Source organism: Scyliorhinus torazame, chromosome 9 (assembly GCF_047496885.1).
Source record: "Scyliorhinus torazame isolate Kashiwa2021f chromosome 9, sScyTor2.1, whole genome shotgun sequence".
NCBI lineage: Eukaryota > Metazoa > Chordata > Chondrichthyes > Carcharhiniformes > Scyliorhinidae > Scyliorhinus > Scyliorhinus torazame.
In genome coordinates, this window is record NC_092715.1 from 116,556,614 (window position 1) to 116,571,178 (window position 14,565).

The 14,565-nt window shown below is 46.9% G+C and overlaps 1 protein-coding gene across 6 annotated transcripts in view; it reads right to left on the minus strand.

Annotated features, from left to right (window-relative positions):
* Positions 1 to 402: 402 nt before the first annotated feature.
* The window catches only part of pja2 (praja ring finger ubiquitin ligase 2), a 91,466-nt gene continuing 77,303 nt past the window's right edge, over positions 403 to 14,565 (minus strand). For 5 of the 6 annotated variants that reach the window (XM_072516403.1, XM_072516405.1, XM_072516404.1 and 2 more), the window contains 3 exons: positions 14,171 to 14,285; positions 10,337 to 10,452; positions 403 to 1,432 (listed from right to left, as the gene is read on the minus strand). In XM_072516403.1, coding sequence (XP_072372504.1) covers positions 1,310 to 1,432; positions 10,337 to 10,452; positions 14,171 to 14,285 — 354 coding nt within the window. In that variant the 3' untranslated portion in view covers positions 403 to 1,309. The remainder of the gene's footprint in view (positions 1,433 to 10,336; positions 10,453 to 14,170; positions 14,286 to 14,565) is intronic. The other variant, XR_011949086.1, reaches the window with a different exon arrangement.

A 14,565-nucleotide genomic window follows, 5' to 3' on the forward strand; every position in this document is an offset into this window, starting at 1 on the left:
TTCTTCCATAAAAAGGGCAGTGAAAACACTAATCTCAATAAAATATATCTATCCTTGTTAAATTGGCAACCGTTTTAAAATAAGGCAAATTGTCGGACAGACTGCAATTTCCATAAGTATAAAATTCTTCTTCTTGGTAATTCTGGGAACCTGTATGATTAGATATGAATGAAAATATGAATGAGATCTAAGTAATGAAAAGTAAACATTTTAAAGTCATCAATCTCATTGCGTCCCATTCAGTTTATTTTTCGTACGTGTATTATAATTTCAAAAACATGAAAACATCAACGGATGTCTTTAGAAAGCCAATCGTTAATCTTCCTCAAACTACATTTCCACATATTTCTGCTTTTGGGAAATTAGATTTTAGCAATAAGTCACTACTTTGTTTCTCTGCAGTTGCAGTTTAAATAAAACATTTTTTATTTTGAGTTACCAAGTTAGTAGATACTCTGTATGCAATTCTGATTGGTAACTTCACTTCAACGTTACCACATCCAGCGATGTACACCATATGAACTCATGTGGCACTGATCTCAATACAGAACAAGGAAGAGAATTCAAAGGATTAAAAAAAAAAAATTCACATTCATGCTGTAACCATGCAAAATCGTTTTTTAAATGTTCCAGTTTGAAAATGTTGAGAACATTTCCTCTGATTTTTGAATTCAGAATAACAATTACATTTAAACAGTATGACAATATTCCATTTTCATAATGCAGTTTATTGGAGGTGAAACAAATCTCAATAACTGTTGTGCTCTCAGATGATGTCTTCGTTTATGGTCACTGTTCAGGTCACATTGAAAGAAACTAAAGTTTTTTTTATCCCATGGAATTAAGACAACTTCCTCACGCTCCATCACCCTATGTAAAGTCAGTGTGTTACTGCATTAGACAAAACAAAAAAACCTTAGAATTAACTTCCAAAATAAAACTTAAAATACATTTGTGCCCTAAGCTCTCTGTGCAAATAGATATCAGCATCAAAATACATGATTTTGTTTAACCAAAAAGCATATTTCGAATTTCATTTGAACAGAGAAATAAATCAAACACATCATAACCCTGCCCAAATATTAACAGCAACAAAAGGTCTAATTTTCTGTCACAAAAATACAACCATTAATGAAGTTTTTTTTACATATAATTATAATGCAGAATTAAACACCTCACCAGTAGTAAGACAGTTTTGTCAGCCTTTAACAAAATAAGCCTACGAGTAAAATCACAACATATTTTCATACTTTCTGCTCCTATTTAAATAGTGCAGTTCCCTTTCACATTCATTGGGAAAACTTTGGCTTCATCGTATTGCAGGACCATCACGGGTAGAAGGAGGGATCTCTGGTTCTGATAAAAATGCAGTAGTAGCAGCTTCTGGAAGTGTTGATGCAAGAATGTGACGACATACAGGACATGTCCCAGACTGAAATACAACAAGGAGTCAGTCAGCAAAGCCAATGTAATCACGCTCTTCTACTTTTTTCACTCAATTTCCAATCAGGAATGTTGATCAGATATGTTCATGTCAACATTGAATAAGAAAAAACATTTCAACAGAATTTTAACTTCAGAACACCTGTACTGTAGAAATGAGGTTATTAGAAATTCTTGTACTGGCTTGTAGTAATTTGTACGTAAATTCAATGGATAATCTTATGAATGCACACCATCAATGGAGGACCAAAGTACTAATGTACCCAGCTGGCAAACAGGCTCCCTATTGGTAACAGGCACATACAATTGTCCCTCAAACCATTTAAAAAAAAAAAAAAAGAAAATGGCAATTTGCTTATAAATGCCAATGGGAGGAGCTGGGAGGAGAGATAGAGGAGGTCTATGGGAGGACGCGTTGAGTAGAGTCAACGCGTCCGCAACATGTGCCAGGCTCAGCCTGGTACAATTCAATGTCGTTCATTGGGCTCACATGACAGTACCCCGGATGAGCAGATTCTTTGGGGTGGAAGACAGTTGTGCAAAATGTGCGGTAGGACCAGCGAACCATGGCCACATGTTCTGGACATGTCTAAAGTTTAGGGAATTTTGGCAGGGGTTTGCAGATGTCATGTCCATGGTGTTAAAAACAAGGGTGGCGCTGAGTCCAGAGGTGGCGATTTTCAGGGTGGCGGAAGTCCCAGGAATCCAGGAGGAGAAAGAGGCAGACATTCTGGCCTTTGCTTCCCTGGTAGCCCGGAGATGGATACTATTAATTTGGAGGGACTAAAGCCCCCGAAGTCGGAGACCTGGCTATCGGACATGGCTCACTTTCTCCGTTTGGAGAAAATCAAGTTCGCCTTGAGAGGGTCACTGTTAGGGTTCGCCCGGAGGTGGTAACCGTTCGTCGACTTCTTCGTGGAAAATTCATCGTCAGCAGAAGGGAGGGGGAGGAGGAGGGAAGGGAGGAGGAGAGAGGAGAGGAGGGGGGGGGAGGGGGAAGGGGGTGGGGGAAGTGGGAGGGGGGCCGGGGGAGTGGGAGGGGAGCCGGGGGGGGGGGGGGGGGAGGGGAGCCGGGGGGGAGTAGGAGGGGGGCCGGGGGGGGGGGGGGGGGGGGGGGGGGGGGAGAGAAGAGTAGGAGGGGGGCCGGGGGGGGGGGGGGGGGGAAGAGTAGGAGGGGGGCCGGGGGGGGGGGGGAGTAGGAGGGGAGCCAGGGGGGGGGGGGGGGGAGAGTAGGAGGGGGGCCGGGGGGGGGGAGGGGGTGGGGAGTAGGAGGGGGGCCCGGGGGGGGGGGGGGGGGGGGGGGGGAGGGGGGGGGGGGGGGAGTAGGAGGGGGGCCGGGGGGAGGAGTAGGAGGGGGGCCGGGGGGAGAGTAGGAGGGGGGCCGGGGGGGGGGGGGGGGAGAGTAGGAGGGGGGCCGGGGGGGGGGGGGGAAAGAGTAGGAGGGGGGCCGGGGGGGGGGGGAAGAGTAGGAGGGGGGCCGGGGGGGGGAAAGAGTAGGAGGGGGGGAGGGGAGGGGGTTAGTGTAGCTTTGAGTAGGGGGTTAATAACGGTGGGACCTGTAAGGCAGGGAGACGGCTTTTGCACTATAATTATAGTTTCATGTACATTGTTTATTTTGTTGTTGTTACAATACCAAAAATACCTCAGTAAAATGTTTATTTTTTTTAAAATGCCAATGGGATTCCAAACTTTGCTCCTTGTGGTTCAGTTATAGCACACTTCCTTTTGAGTCACAAGGTTCCGGATTGTACCAATAAGGGCACGGCCTGACTGATGGATGAGGAGGAGGCAAGGTGTGTGGAACACTTTTGGGACATCCTCAATCAACTCGGCCCAGCTCAAGTTCCAGTTCAATGACAACATCTCAGGAGCTGAACATCAACCTGGGAAAAATTGCTGCTAGGTCAGAGATCCAAAGCACCATCAAGAATCTGAAGGACTTGCGGAAGGCAGGCAGGGGGTTTGGGTCTCCCGAACCTGTTGTACTACTACTGGGCGGCGAATGTGGAGAAAGTGCGGAGCTGGGTCAGAGGGGTGGATTCTCAGTGGGTCAGAATGGAGGAGAGTTTGTGCAGGGGGTCGGGGCTGAAGGCACTTGCAACAGCGCTGCTCCAGATAGCTCTGGGGAAATATTCAGGGAGTCCGGTAATAATAGCTTCATTGAAAATCTGGAGGCAGTTTCGCCAACACTTCGGGTTGGGTTTAGGGTCAAGGGAAATGCCGATTCGGGGGAACCACAGATTTGAGCCAGGGAGGTGGGATGGAAGTTTTCGGAAATGGGAAGAGAAGGGGATTAAGACGCTAAAAGATTTGTTTCTTCGGGGTCGGTTTGCAGGATTGAGGGAGCTGGAAGCGAAGTATGGGCTAGAGCAGGGAGAAGGATTTAGGTACATGCAGGTTCGGGATTTTGCCAGGAAGGAGATACAGAGCTTCCCAGAGGAACCGGCCTCCACATTGCTGGAGGAGGTGTTGACGACAAGAGGACTGGAGAAGGGGGCAGTGTCAGCGGTGTACGGAGCTATTCTGGAAGAGGATAAGGCACCACTGGAAGGGATCAAAGCAAAGTGGGAGGAAGAGCTGGGAGAGGTTATAGAGGAGGGGGTCTGGTGTGAGGTGCTCCGGAGAGTGACTGCCTCCACCTCATGTGCGAGGTTGGGGCTGGTACAGCTGAAGGTGGTATATAGAGCGCACCTCACGAGGGCGAGGATGAGCCGAGTTTTTGAAGGAGTAGCGGATGTGTGAGCGCGTTGCGGGGGGGGGGGGGGGGGGGGGGGGATCACGTTCATATGTTTTGGTCCTGTCCAAAGCTAGGGGAGTACTGGAAGGAGGTGTTTCGGGTAATCTCCAAGGTGGTGCGTGTGAAACTGGACCCGGGTCCCCAGGAGGCCATATTTGGGGTATCGGACCAGCCAGGGTTGGAAACGGGAGCGGAGGCAGATATCATAGCCTTCGCCTCGTTGATCGCCCGAAGGTGGTTCCTGCTGGGATGGAGAGCAGCCTCTCCACCCAGTGCCCTGGTGTGGCGGGGGGACATGTTGGAATACTTGACCCTTGAGAAGGTTAAGTTCGCACTGAGGGGACGCTTGGAGGGATTCTACAAGTCATGGGCACTATTTATTATGCACTTTCAAGAACTGGATAACATCGAACATTAGTTGGGGGGGGGGCCTGTGTAGATTAAGGGTGACTATGGGTAATCCCCGATTCCTTTTTGTCATTTATGTGAACATGTGGGCTGAGGTTTGGGGGTTGGTGGGCGGATGGGATCGTTGTTATTATGGGGATTGACATATCTTGCTGATTATTGTTTATTTTTGATGGGTGTAAATGTGGGAGAAAATGAGAAAAAAAGAGAATTTTTAAAAAATGTTTTTAAAAAAAAAAGAATCTGAAGGACTTTATTGACTGTAAATGTCTGGTCATTCTGAAAAGCATTTGGTGGAATTCTCCATTTCTGAGACAAAATGTTGACGCTTTCACAGAATTTGTGGAGTTCCACGACAGCAAAACTGGCACCGCACCTGGACCGATTCAGCTACTGTTAAGGGACTAGCACCAGCGCCATGCGAAACATAATCGATTTGAATGAGAAACTATGCCGGATTCGCCGGTTTCACGATTGACACTCAGGAGGCCGACTAGCTCCAGCCGCGTACACATACTCCACTCCCCACACGCACCATCCCAGCCCACAAGATGGCAGCGAGGACAGCAACACCCCGTTTCATGGGCACTGAGCTGGAGACCCTCTTGGACGAGGTGGAGGAGAGGTGGTTGACCCTGTGCCCAGGCCCGGGAAGGAGGCTGCCAGCCGCCGCCATTCGCCGTGCCTGGGCGCAGGTGGCAGAGGCGGTGAGCACCGTCAGCAACACTCTCTGGACCGGCCAGCATTGCCTGAATAAATTGCACGATCTCAGGTCTGCCAGGGTAAGTAAGTAGGCAGCACTGGTCCCTGGCAATAACCCGTGTCCCACAAACCCGTAACCTGCCTCCCCATGCTCCCCCAACCCGGAGGGCGGCCAAACCCTCACCCTGCATTAAATGCCGACACCCATACCCACTCTCGGCCTGTGGTCTAATCATGCATCTTGTTTTCTGTCTTGCAGGACCTGGTGATGGGGCGGGTACATCCGGTGTCCACCACCCTGAGTCAGTTCCATAGCCGGAGTGCCCCCCTCGCCCCCGCCGTGAGCCAAGGAGCGCAGCTCGAACAGCAGCCCTTGACCTGAGACACAGGACCCCCCGGATCCGGCTCAAGTCTGAAGATGACACAGTGACACATGCAGGGATAGCCCAGGTGGATGGTCGAAAGTGCTACCTTGGGCAGGAGTCAGACAGAACTCATTGCAGAGCGGATTGTCATCATCCATCAGCCCATGGACCAGTGTTACTATCAACCCAGGGCTCGCATCCTGCAGTGCGGCTGGTATCGCAGGAGGATGCAGGGTCCGTGCCCCTGGCCAGTTTCTCTCCCTTCCCCAGTCAGTGAACCTGGAGGGTTCCCATAGAGTAGAGCTTCCCGTGCGCATTGGCCCAGGTGCACACGTTGTGCAGCTTCCGTGCCTGCCTGGACCCCATGTCCTGCCCATCTTCCCCCATGTCTCGAACATGTCAGGAATCATCGAGTGTGCCAGATGGCACACTGCCAGGGTATCGGACGTAGATGTATATGATGCCTGGCTGAGGTCACATATCAGCTGCACGTTCATCGAGTGGAACCCCTTTCGATTGGTGTGGAGCAGCCTGTCATCTGCAGGTGCTCATAGGGGGACATGCACCCCGACGATCACTCCCTGCACCTGGGGCATCCCGTTGATGGCGGTGAACCCCGCTGCCCAGGGCATGCTGGTGGGCTCAGTACACATTGAAATGGATGCTATTGAGCTGACAGGGCCTCCAAGAAGGCACCTATGCATCAAGGTCTGAGAGATCCCGGACAGGTCCGCACTCAGCACCTGGAGGACCCCGCCATGTAAAAGTCCAGGGTGACCATGACCTTGATGGCCACCGGGAGCTGGTGTCCTCCCCCATATCTCCACCAGGTGTGCTGTGATCTGGCAGAGATGTCACACTGTCTCCCTGCTCATCCGGAATCTTCGACAGCATGCCCGGTCCAGTAGGTCCTTGAATGATGGAGGCTGCCAGTAACATGCAGCGCCTCCTTGGCACCTACCTCCTCCTCCTTGACTTTTGGGGCACTCTACACTGCTGCACCCTCCGCTGCTGCAACTACATCTTCCTCGACAAGCTCCAGCTCATCCAGTCGCAGCGCATCCCCCAGATTGCAGCAATTAGCAGAAAGGCCACCATTGCTAGTTGAATTCCAATATCCATTGTCTGAAGGGGGGTGAAAGGCCGATATGTATTATTATTGGCCGGCGAATGCGGAGAAGATGCTGGGGGAATGTGGGGAACTGGAATCTGGGACGTGGAGGGGGTTTTGGTTAAGGGTTTTTAGTGATGGCCTCGCTCGCTGTCTCGCTCTAATATGCTGATATTGTCCAGTATTTTTTGATTTTGTTTCAAATTTCAGCATCTGCAGTAATTTGCTTTCATCTCCCTATCTCTCTCGGTCTAGCCCCCTCATGATTTTGAACATCTCTACCAAATCTCCTTTTAGCTGCCTTCTCTTCAAGAAGAACGGTCTCAACCTCTCAAATCTATCCTCATAACTGAAGTTTCTCATCCCTGGAATCATTCTTCTGCACTGTCTCCAATGCGCCCAGGACTGTACACAATATTGCAGCTGGGACCTAACTAGTGCCTTGCATAAATTCAGTATAACCTCCTTGTTCTTCTACTGTATGCTGCTATTAATAAAGCCCAGAAGCTTTAACTGCTCTCTCCATCTATCCTGACATCTTCAATGATCTATGCACATAGCCACCTGTTCCTGCACTCTTTTTTAGAATTTTAGCCCTTATTTTATATTCTATCTCCATGTTCTTCCTATCATTGAACTTCATTTGCCACCTATTTTCCCACTCCACCAACTTGTTTATGTCCTTCTGAAGTTCTACACTGGGCTTTTTGAAATTGTCGCCTGCTCATGATGGTTCATTTGGTTTTGCCCGAAGTGACCACTGGGCCCGATCAAGCTTAATTGCAGGGAGGGCCTTGATCCTCCTTGCCCCATCAACTTCACAAACATTGCCTCAAAATATTCAGTTGGCCTTGGACCCTCCACCCCCTCAGGCAACCCCACGATCCTGAGGTTCTGCCACCTCAATTTCACCTCCAGATCCTCAACCGCAGCTCGCAGGTCCTTATTCCTGTCCTCCATCCTCCGCAGCTCGGCATCCAGCGAGGCTAGCTGAACACTGTCACGACAGTGTCTCCTCCACCCCCTTCAACACCTCACCATACTCCCGCACTGTCTCCGATGTCCACCACAAAGCCTCCTTTATCGGGACCATAAGACATAGGAGCAGAATTAGGCCACTCGTCTGCTCCGCCATTCAATCATGGCTGATATTTTCTCATCCCCATTCTCCTGCCTTCTCCCCATAACCCCTGCATCATCCACGATTTTGAGAGGGTTTCCACCATTTCTCTCCCTTGCCTCTCAAAATGCTGGCCGAATTGTCTTTCAAATGTGACAGCCATTACCTCCGTCAGCTTGTCCACTGTAATTGGGTACAGGCGGCACGGTAGCACAATGGTCAGCACTGTTGCTTTAAAGCGCCAGGTTCGATTCCCGGCTTGGGTCACTGTCTGTGCGAAGTCTGCAAGTTTTCCCAGTGTCTGCTTGCGTTTCCTCTGGGTGTTCCGGTTTCCCCCCACAACTCCCAAAAGATGTGCTTGTTAGGTGAATTGGGCATTCTGAATTCTCCCTCAGTGTACCCAAACAGGTGCCAGAGTGTGGCAACTAGGGGATTTTCACAGTAACGTCATTGCAGTGTTAATGTAAGCCTACTTGTGACACTAATAAAGATTATAGGTGCGGTTCCACCCAGCAAGCTTGCCTCCATCATCTTCAATCCAGCAGGACTCCGCACCTCGCCCAATTCCTTAGAAGGGGTACTGCTCACACCTTCATTTCCAATGTTCTTTTTTGTGCCTTTTGACATCCTCACCCAAAAGGCTCTCAAATGGGACGAATTTGTCCACCAATGACCACGGGAACTGGATGAAAAGTAACAAAAATCAAGGACACTTACGTGCGACCTCCTTCCACATGTCGGAAACCTTGATTCTGGCGTCTTGACCTTCCCCACTTTTAAATGCTCCATCAACTGCAAGACTCTAAGCTCTAGAATTCCTTCTCTAAACCTCTCTGCCTTTTTATTGCACTTTCCACCTTTAAGACATTTCTGAATCCTACTTCTTTGACTAAGCTTTTGGTTGTCTGACCTAATATCTCCTTCTGTGGCTTTGTCTCATAATTGTTTTATAATACTCCTCTGAAGGATGTCGGGGCATTTTATGACATTAAAACGCCTTTATAACTACAAATCACTGTAACGGATTTGTCCAAACATATGATGGCAACCACAATCGGCAAACTAATTTGAGCTACATTTCTAAGGTTCAAACTTTTGCCTCATTTAGCAACATTCGCTTTTCAAGAACAAGATTACAAATTGAAAGTTCTATTTATCTATTTATTGATAATGGAGTTGTGTTCAATTTTTCGTTGTTGGGCAAGAAAGATGAGCAGCTGTCGAGAATAGAGAGATTAGGGCACACAGAGAAAAGCTTACAACCTAGTGTAATAGAAGTTTTGCAGTTGTATCTCTACATGCTGCCCTCTGAAAGTCGGCTGCCAGCAGCCCGATTTCCTCCCAGTCAGCAACCATGCTCAGGGATGTCCTACCCACTGGGCTGCCTCACATTCCACACCACATTTGATCTCACAACTGTTCCTGAAATCCACCCTTTGTGACATTCATATGCCATGATCGATCCTCCCTCACTCAGCAGCCCATGCTCCAACAGCATGTCTGACAAAGTCGCTTGGAAGCACATTAATAATAATCTTTACTATTGTCACATGTAGGCTTACATTAACACTGCAATGAAGTTACTGTGAAAATCCCCTAGTTGCCACACTCCGGCGCCTGTTCGGGTACACAGAGGAAGAATTCAGAATGGCCAATTCACCTAACAGCACATCTTTCGGGACTTGTGGGAGGAAACCGGAGGAAACTCGGGCAGACACAGAGGGAACGTGCAGACTCTGCATAGATAGTAACCCAAGCCAGGAATCGAACTTGGGACTCTGGCACTGTGAAACAACAGTGCTAACCACTGTGATACCTGCCACCAGGAGCAGGTACATTGCACAAACACATCCCTCCTCTTTCAGAATCGATAGGAAATCTGTTTCATTTCTGTTGTTGCATTAGCTCAAGAATTGTTTTTTTTTTATTGTTTAAAGCACGAAGGTGGAGATTGGAAAAAAGATTAAAAGTGCCGAATTTCATGATCCCTAAATTGGAATTCCACCAAATGTCACAAATTTCTCAACCCTGGTCTGGAGGGGCATGGATGAAATTTTCAGCAGCAGATGAAGTGAGGCAGGGACGGAGTTGAACTATTTCAGAGGTGGAAATGTACTGTTTTAGTGATGGCATGTGTTATGTGGTGGGAAGCTCAAAGTCAAATATGTTGCCAAGGTTATAAACAGTTTGATTCAGTCTCAAATAATTGCCAGGAAGAGGGTTGGAGTCAGCAGCTAGGGAATATTTTGTGGGAGGGACTGATGATAATGTTTGCTCAAATTTTATGAAAACATTAACATTTTATAAATACTATAAATTTAAACATCAGTCTTACAGATTACAAAAATAAGAAAGAATACAGTAAAGCATGTCAAAGATCTTTTGAACTGCTTTGTGCTCAGGAATGTTTTTTGAACCAATGATTTAAAATGTTGATCATTAATACATACCTTCTGTAACCAGAGGGTCACACACGGCCTATGGAATAGATGATGACATGGTAACTCTGTCACCTTCTCTTCCTTCACATATTCACTGCAACAGATGGCACAGGACTGCTCCAGGCCTGCAGGATAAATAGTATCATTACAACAGATCTAAATCAAGATTATACAATTTTGGTTCAAAATTAAAAACGGTTTCTTTTTAAAGTGACCAATAGAATGGTATTTATTGCATTAAACAGATCATCATGCGTTATATTTTCATTCAGACTACAGCAATAATATTGCTCAGCCTCCAAAGACTATTTTTGGGTTTATTTTTTCTTTCAGATCACTAGTTACTATGCAGCTAGCTAACAAGAAGCACATTTAGTTCTTCACTGTAGCCAACACCCAGTTTGAGAAAAGGAAAATAATGTACAGAGGCATTTCGAGTAAATCCAGTTTGGTTAGGAATTAAGTAGTTAGAATGGCACTGAAGTAACATTTTTTTCCATAATAGAGATAAACTATTCAGGTATTCTGTAAACACTTCATGTAACATTTATCCAACATTACTTCAACAGCACTTCCCTCCACATTCTGCAACCTCTGTCACAAAGATGAACAAGAGCAGCAATGTTGTGGGATCAAAATTACATTCAAGTTCCCCAACAAATTACAGAATATCCTGGACTTGACTATAATATTACCATTCCCTCTTCGAGGCTGGATCAAAACTTCTGGAATTTCCTACCCAACACAACTGTGGGAGCACACTGCCACAATAATTAAAGTGGTTTAAGAGAACCTCCACTACCTCTCAGGACAAACGTGTTGCCCACAATATAAAAACAATTTAAAAAATAACATTAGAAATTATTTTTGCAATGTTGAGAGGCTGTGAACAGGTGATGTCACTAAGGCAGTAGCTAAGATTTTCTCATTACACAAAGATCAAGTCATTACATATCCTTGTTATATTATATGCAAAAGCATTATTCCAGAGGGCAAAGGCCAACTAGGGTGCTGCCTTTGCTGAAATCAGCTAACTCAGCCCACAAGAGGGATCAAAGAACAAAGAGGGGCAGCACGGTAGCCTTGTGGATAGCACAATTGCTTCACAGCTCCAGGGTCCCAGGTTCGATTCCGGCTTGGGTCACTGTCTGTGCGGAGTCTGCACGTCCTCCCAGTGTGTGCGTGGGTTTCCTCCGGGTGCTCCGGTTACCCCCACAGCCCAAAGATGTGCAGGTTAGGTGGATTGGCCATGATAAATTGCCCTTAGTGTCCAAAATTGCCCTTAGTGTTGGGTGGGGTTACTGGGTTATGGGGATAGGGTGGAGGTGTTGACCTTGGGTAGGGTGCTCTTTCCAAGAGCCGGTGCAGACTCGATGGGCCGAATGGCCTCCTTCTGCACTGTAAATTCTAAGATTAAAAAAAACCAAAGAAATGTACAGCACAGGAACAGGCCCTTTGGCCCTCCAAGCCCGTGCCGACCATGCTGCCCGACTAAACTACAATCTTCTACACTTCCTGGGTCCATATCCCTCTATTCCCATCCTATTCATGTATTTGTCAAGATGCCCCTTAAATGTCACTATTGTCCCTGCTTCCACCACCTCCTCCGGTAGCGAGTTCCAGGCACCCACTACCCTCTGCGTAAAAAACTTGCCTCGTACATCTACTCTAAACCTTGCCCCTCGCACCTTAAACCTATGCCCCCTAGTAATTAACCCCTCTACCCTGGGGAAAAGCCTCTGACTATCCACTCTGTCTATGCCCCTCATAATTTTGTATACCTCTATCAGGTCTCCCCTCAACCTCCTTCGTTCCAGTGAGAACAAACCGAGTTTATTCAACCGCTCCTCATAGCTAATGCCCTCCATACCAGGCAACATTCTGGTAAATCTCTTCTGCACCCTCTCTAAAGCCTCCATCCTTCTGGTAGTGTGGCAACCAGAATTGAACACTATACTCCAAGTGTGGCCTAACTAAGGTTCTATACAGCTGCAACATGACTTGCCAATTCTTATACTCAATGCCCCGGCCAATGAAGGCAAGCATGCCGTATGCCTTCTTGATTACCTTCTCCACCTGTGTTGCCCCTTTCAATGACCTGTGGACCTGTACTCCTAGATCTCTTTGACTTTCAATACTCTTGAGGGTTCTACCATTCACTGTATATTCCCTACCTGCATTAGACCTTCCAAAATGCATTACCTCACATTTGTCCGGATTAAACTCCATCTGCATCTCTCCGCCCAAGTCTCCAAACAATCTAAATCCTGCTGTATCCTCCGACAGTCCTCATCGCTATCCGCAATTCCACCAACCTTTGTGTCGTCTGCAAACTTACTAATCAGACCAGTTACATTTTCCTCCAAATCATTTATATATACTACAAAGAGCAAAGGTCCCAGCACTGATCCCTGTGGAACACCACTGGTCACAGCCCTCCAATGAGAAAAGCATCCTTCCATTGCTACTCTCTGCCTTCTATGGCCTAGCCAGTTCTGTATCCACCTTGCCAGCTCACCCCTGATCCCGTGTGACTTCACCTTTTGTGCTAGTCTACCATGAGGGACCTTGTCAAAGGCCTTACTTAAGTCCATATAGACAACATCCACTGCCCTACCTGCATCAATCATCTTAGTGACCTCCTCGAAAAACTCTATCAAGTTAGTGAGACACGACCTCCCCTTCACAAAACCGTGCTGCCTCTCACTAATACGTCCATTTGCTTCCAAATGGGAGTAGATCCTGTCTCGAAGAATTCTCTCCAGTAATTTCCCTACCACTGAAGTAAGGCTCACCGGCCTGTAGTTCCCGGGATTATCCTTGCTACCCTTCTTAAACAGAGGAACAACATTGGCTATTCTCCAGTCCTCCGGGACATCCCCAGAAGACAGCGAGGATCCAAAGATTTCTGTCAAGGCCTCAGCAATTTCCTCTCCAGCCTCCTTCAGTATTCTGGGGTAGATCCCATCAGGCCCTGGGGACTTATCTACCTTAATACTTTTTAAGACACCCAACACCTCGTCTTTTTGGATCTCAATGTGACCCAGGCTATCTACACACCCTTCTCCAGACTCAACATCTACCAATTTCTTCTCTTTGGTGAATACTGATGCAAAGTATTCATTTAGTACCTCGCCCATTTCCTCTGGCTCCACACATAGATTCCCTTGCCTATCCTTCAGTGGGCCAACCCTTTCCCTGGCTACCCTCTTGCTTTTTATGTACGTGTAAAAAGCCTTGGGATTTTCCTTAACCCTATTTGCCAATTACTTTTCGTGGCCCCTTCTAGCCCTCCTGACTCCTTGCTTAAGTTCCTTCCTATTTTCCTTATATTCCACGCAGGCTTCGTCTGTTCCCAGCCTTTTAGCCCTGACAAATGCCTCCTTTTTCTTTTTGACGAGGCCTACAATATCAAAATAAGTTTTTTTTAAACTAAATTTACCTTTTGAAGAAGGGGCTGGCAGTTACATATCAAATTAAAATCAAAACAATCAACTGGATTTCTCCTACACTTTTGAAGTCTTTGTTGTATAATGTAATTTGTCCTATCAAAACCATATTGAGTAGTAAATGACGCAAAATTAAACCTAATTTTCAGAAATATTAATGCACCCATATTAGGAATAATCATTTCGGGCAGCATGTGGTGCAGTGGTTAGCACTGGGACTACAGCGCTGAGGACCCGGGTTCAATGTTCGTGTGGAGTTTGCACATTTCATCCCCACAACCAAAAGATGTGCAGGTTTGGTGAATTGGCCACGCTAAATTGCCCCTCAATTGGGAAAAACAAATAATTGGGTACTCTAAATCTATTTTAAAAAAGGAATAATCATTTCACTTACCATTTTGCTCCTCTGAGATTGCAACTTGTGGTAAGCATTCAATTGTTTCTTTGGGAGCTGGAGGAGGAGCTTGCTCCCCATCTATGGCCAAGGACTCGAGGTGTGCCAAAGCAGCCTTTCAGTAAAAACACATTTAACACTGAAGCATTCAGGAAATTAAAATGTTTAGTTAGCATATATCTTTGTATACCTGTGTATAAATGTGTGTGTATATAAAAGCACCCAAGTTGTGAATGGAATCATAAGACCATAAGATGCAGCAACAGAGGTAGGCTACTCAGCCCATCGAGTCAGCTCTGCCATTCAATAAGATCATGGCTCATCTGATATAATCCTCAACTCCACTTTCCCAACTTATCCCCATAACCCTTGATTCCCTTACTGATTAAAAATCT